Source organism: Chinchilla lanigera, unplaced genomic scaffold, assembly GCF_000276665.1.
Source record: "Chinchilla lanigera isolate Chin_1 unplaced genomic scaffold, ChiLan1.0 scaffold00127, whole genome shotgun sequence".
Classification (NCBI taxonomy): domain Eukaryota; kingdom Metazoa; phylum Chordata; class Mammalia; order Rodentia; family Chinchillidae; genus Chinchilla; species Chinchilla lanigera.
In genome coordinates, this window is record NW_004955528.1 from 218,371 (window position 1) to 223,049 (window position 4,679).

The window sequence follows — 4,679 nt, forward strand, 5'->3', positions numbered from 1 at the left end:
TGGTCACCAGCCGCCTGAGCCCACAGTAAGTCCTCCCTTTCCATCTGTAAGGGGATGGGTGGGCTCTGGACTCTCTCTTCAAGAAAATTGCAAGGCTCCCTCCTGGGTTTCCAAGGAAACACCCAAGAAGCTCCTGGGGTCACTCCCCACTGATGGGAAACAAAGATTTTGAGAAGCTATGTGCTGGTGCCTCCACGTGACTTGCCCAGCACCAACCACTGGCCCCGCTTCACCTGGGGAAACCGATCCTTTGCTTTGCTATCCTCCAGAACCCCAGAACTACAGAGATGGGGCAACAACTTCTGCAGCAGGGCAGAGCTCACTGGGGCTCACTACCCCAGGTGTTCACAGGGCTTTCCATTCTCACCTGCCAAAAGTGAGTGGGACCACAGGTCAGCACAGGACTGCCTGCAGCAGGGCTACAACCACCACTGCAGGCCCTGTCACAGGCAGCATGAAACACACAGGGGTTTCTGGGGCACATCTCTTACAAAGACTCGGAAAAGCTTTTGCCCAGAAAGCAGATCTCAGAGGACTGCCCTTTGTCATCCCACATGATGGCATCTCTTCTTCCCAGCCAATCTGAAGATCATTTACTTGTCCCCTAGACCAACCAGGACCTCCAGCCAGGTGTCTCCAGCACCGCCCACACACCCCCTTCCAAGACAGCTGGATGGTTCTCAAATGAATGTACTCATGCACAGATCCATGGCCCGAGGAAGCCCTTTACCCTCACACAGCATAAAGGCTGCAAAGAAGCCAAGTCTCTTGGATATCTGTATCTCTCTCTCTCTCTCTCTCTCTGCATCTTATCTCTACTGTGAATTGAATCCAGAGCCCTTCCACTGAGCTACACCCCCAGTCCCTTTTTTTGCTTTTTATTTTGGGATAGGGTCTGGCTAAATCACGAAGTTAACCAGGCTAGGTCTGAACTTGAGATCCCCCTACCTCAGTCTCCCAGAGTGCTGGGATCATAAGCACGGGCCACCACACCTGACTAAATAATACAATTTTCCAACTACTGATAAGGATAGTTACATAGCCAGGCCTGGTAGCACATGCCTATAACCCCAGTACTCAGGAGGCTGAAGCAGGAGGATCATAAGTTTGAGCTCAGCCAGGGCAACTTAGACCCTATCTTAAAAAAAAGAAAAAGGACTGGTGATACAACTTAGTGTGAAGGCCCTGGGTTCAATCTCCAGTAAAAAATTTCTTCAGGGGGCTGGGGATTTAGCTCAGCAGCAAAAACGCCTGCCTGGCATGCGTAAGGTCGTGAGTTCGGTTTCCAGTACCGGAGAAAAACAAAAAAAAAAAAAAAAAATTTCTTCAGGATAAAATTAGGGAGTTAGGGGTTTAGCTCAGTGGCACAGCGCCTGACTGGCAAGTGCAAGGTCATGAGTTCGATCCCCGGTACCAGAAAAAAAACTTAAAAAAAAAAAAAAAAATTACTATGAATTAGCAAAATCAGATTCATCTGGCAAAGTGAGTCAACTTCCTGCTGGTAACATTTTCATAGGGGTCTGAAGGCAGTGTGGACAGACCCTGTTCATAGTCAGACTCCAAGAGGTTCCAGCCTCCCTAGACTAAGACGAATTTAGCAATCACACACCCTTGATCCCAGCATCACACTCAGATCCAGCCGCCACTGAAAGCCCCACCTATGGCTGCATGGGGTTTTAGGGTACATCTAAACACAAGCCCTTTAACAGTCTCCTACCTGTGTATGTGACCCTGCCAAGCACTTGCTCACACCTTGGTCCTATGTGGCCCCCGACCTCTGTCAGACCTGTGAAATGGTGTCCTGCTGTCTTCAGAGCCTATGCTCCCACCTTCTCCACCAAATCTCACCAAGCCCTGGCACCCCAACCATGCTTCCTCATGCCCAAAAAAGAGCTGCTGCCACCACCCACTCCTATGCAGGAAGATGGACTGGGATTGCAAAAACATACACCAAGGAAAAGCCCAGAGAAAACTAGCAAGGCTCCAGCCCTGATATGCTACATAAAAATCTTTAATGAACGAAGACAGAATCTGAGGCCCTGTGCACACTTGTCCATGTGCCACCCCCACACGCCCCCTCAGAAGGTGTTCTTGATGCGAGCAGCCACCAGCACCAGGATCTCCCCAATCTTCCTCTGCCAGTTGGTGATGTCCTTGGACACGGTGCACCACAGCTCCCCATGCCGGGGCTCTGCATTCTCACAGCGCTTTCTCACCTCCTCCTGCTGCTCCTGGGAGAGGAACCAGACAGGGACCAGACAAGCCTTCAGGTGGGACTCCTCCTGGGCTGTCCCTGAGCCTCACCTGCCTTCCATCTGCCTGCCCACAGGACCCAGCCCCAAAAGCAGCATCCAGTCCAGCTGGCAGGGTGGAGCTCCCCTGCAGTCAGAGGCCAGGACACTGACAGGAAGGCACTGTGTGCTCGCTGCTTAGCCTTACCTCAGTGCCGTGCTGCAGCTCAAACTTATAGAAGAAAGCCCAGGCGTCCCCCAGGTCAGAATCAATCTTCACTGTGCGGTGGAACCACTCCCGGGCCTTGGTGATCTTCCGCTCACTCCAGAACAGCCTGTTGCAGGAGTAGGGTAACAGGTCTGACTAAGAGGTGCACAGTGGCACTGCAGGGCTGTGAATAAGACCTGGACCATCTTCACCCACTTGTGTGGTCAACAGCTATCCCCCACACCTGGACAGCCCCACAAGCCCTGGCATGCACCATGAGGAGGTCTGAGCAATGCTCCTGGGCTGCCTGAAAATCAGCAGACTGACTGTCAACCACAACCATCGCTGAAGTATCTAACCACACAGCTTCCTAAAACAAAAGGTTCACATGCAGATCAAGATCTTCAACCCTTTAAAACTTTTCCCTCCGTTTCCAACTTGAACAACCATTAATGAGGCTCTAATTAGCACTGTGATGCTCAGCCTGTGCCTCAGTGCAACACGACACCTACTGGACCACTCTACTGTTCGGCCAGCTCCTTGCAGCAAACCAAGCAAACACTCAGAAATTAGGCTTTTGGTCAGCACTGGGGATTGGATCCTGCCAGAGGCTGCAGCCCCACAGCACTCAGATCACAGCATACATGCCTAGTGTGCCTGCCAGATGCCCAGTGACAGGCTGAAAGGGTCTATGCTGGAGCCAAGAGGGTAGACTATCAGAAACCAAATTAGGGCCTCCATGGGCACCACCACCACCACCGACGAGGGCAGGACAGCAGGGTACAGTGCGCATGTGATGGGCACTTCTGGCAGCCTGAGATTCAGCTGCTCCTGCCCTCCTACCACCCAGCTTCCCCAGGAGTGAGAGGCACTGAACCTGATGGCCCAGGTAACCCCTCTCCTCCTGGCAGCTGTCTGTGCAGTTCTCAAGTACCAAACAGAATAATTTCACATTGTGATAACCTGATTATTTTTTAAGCCTTGTGGCACTCTTAATTGCTTGGTGTTAGATAAACTGTGATTTAAAGAGCACAAGCTCAGATAGCAGACACATGGAACACTGGCTTGGGAACAGAAGGGAGGGACTTATTTGCTTTAGCAAAGCCTTTTATAATGTTTTATGGCTGCCCTATCTGAGGCCCAGACCTAAGTCACTCTGGGATAAGGGAGCACAAGGACAGAAGGAAGCCAGATCCCAAGAAGCCTCCCTTGTCTGCAGGGGCACAGGCACTAGAAAAATGCACAGGCTGCCAGACCCCTAGAGACCCAGCGCCGCCCAGAGGCCCCCCAGAGCAGCCCTAGAAAGCTGTGCCTCAGCACCCTGCACTAGGCAGGGGGTGTGGAGGTGGGTGGAGAAATGGGGGTGAGACCACATCCCCAGAGCAACTGCTACCCCGGGCTACCAGTGGCAGGAGTCCAAGTGGGAGCCCCAGGATCACTTGGCCCTCTCTGATGGTCCCCTTCACACTCTTTTGCATGGTCAGTGCTGGCTTCCCACCACACTCAGGGCCAACTCTTCAAGTGGCTTCCACTTTCTAGGGAGCAGAGAGCCTGTGGAGTTAGGATGGCTCGAAGGTCTGGCAGCCATAACCTCATACCATCTTCCGGATGCCCTTCATGGTTCCAGACTGCCTCCCACAGAGCCCTGACCAGCACCAGTCAGCACTGGTCACATGCTTTGAGGTCACTCACTGATCTCTTCTTTCCTTGAAAGCCATGTTGGAGAGATGGACTCTAGTCAGCCATCCCTATCCCATTCACAAGGATTAGACGCAGGGCTGTCCCCAGGATCTCAGAGCTAAAAGTCTGACTTCTTGCCCTAATGCAATAAAAATGAATTTCTTGGCTGAAGCCCCTTGAACCAAAAGGGTTTTGCTTATTACTTAAATTCTGCCCAACATCAGCAAATCTGTTTGCCATGGAACCTAGGCCATATGTGATACAAACTAAATTCGGCAGAGACAAAGAGAACAGCCCCTACCAGAAACCTGGGACTTGCTGGGCATAGGTCTATAATCCCAGGGTCACTGAGGCAGGAGGATCACAAGTTCAAGACCAGCAAGGGCAACTTAGCAAGACCTCACAGCAAAAATTTAAAAATTGTAAAAAGAGGTGGGGATTTGGTTTTTTTTGTTTTTCTTCCGGTACCAGGAATCAAACTCACGACCTTGCGCTTGCCAGGCAGGCGCTTTGCCACTGAGCTAAAAAACAAAACAAAAAGAGATGGGGATGAGGGCTGG

General features: G+C 51.6%; 1 protein-coding gene across 1 annotated transcript in view; it reads right to left on the reverse strand.

The window, feature by feature from the left end:
- Positions 1–1,993: 1,993 nt before the first annotated feature.
- LOC106147216 (pre-mRNA-processing factor 6-like) overlaps positions 1,994–4,679 on the reverse strand; it is a 9,613-nt gene continuing 6,927 nt past the window's right edge. Inside the window, exons 8-9 of the mRNA XM_013507482.1 lie at positions 2,440–2,566; positions 1,994–2,231 (exon numbers count right to left, since the gene is read on the reverse strand). Of these exons, the coding sequence (XP_013362936.1) occupies positions 2,079–2,231; positions 2,440–2,566 (280 nt within the window). The 3' untranslated portion in view covers positions 1,994–2,078. The remainder of the gene's footprint in view (positions 2,232–2,439; positions 2,567–4,679) is intronic.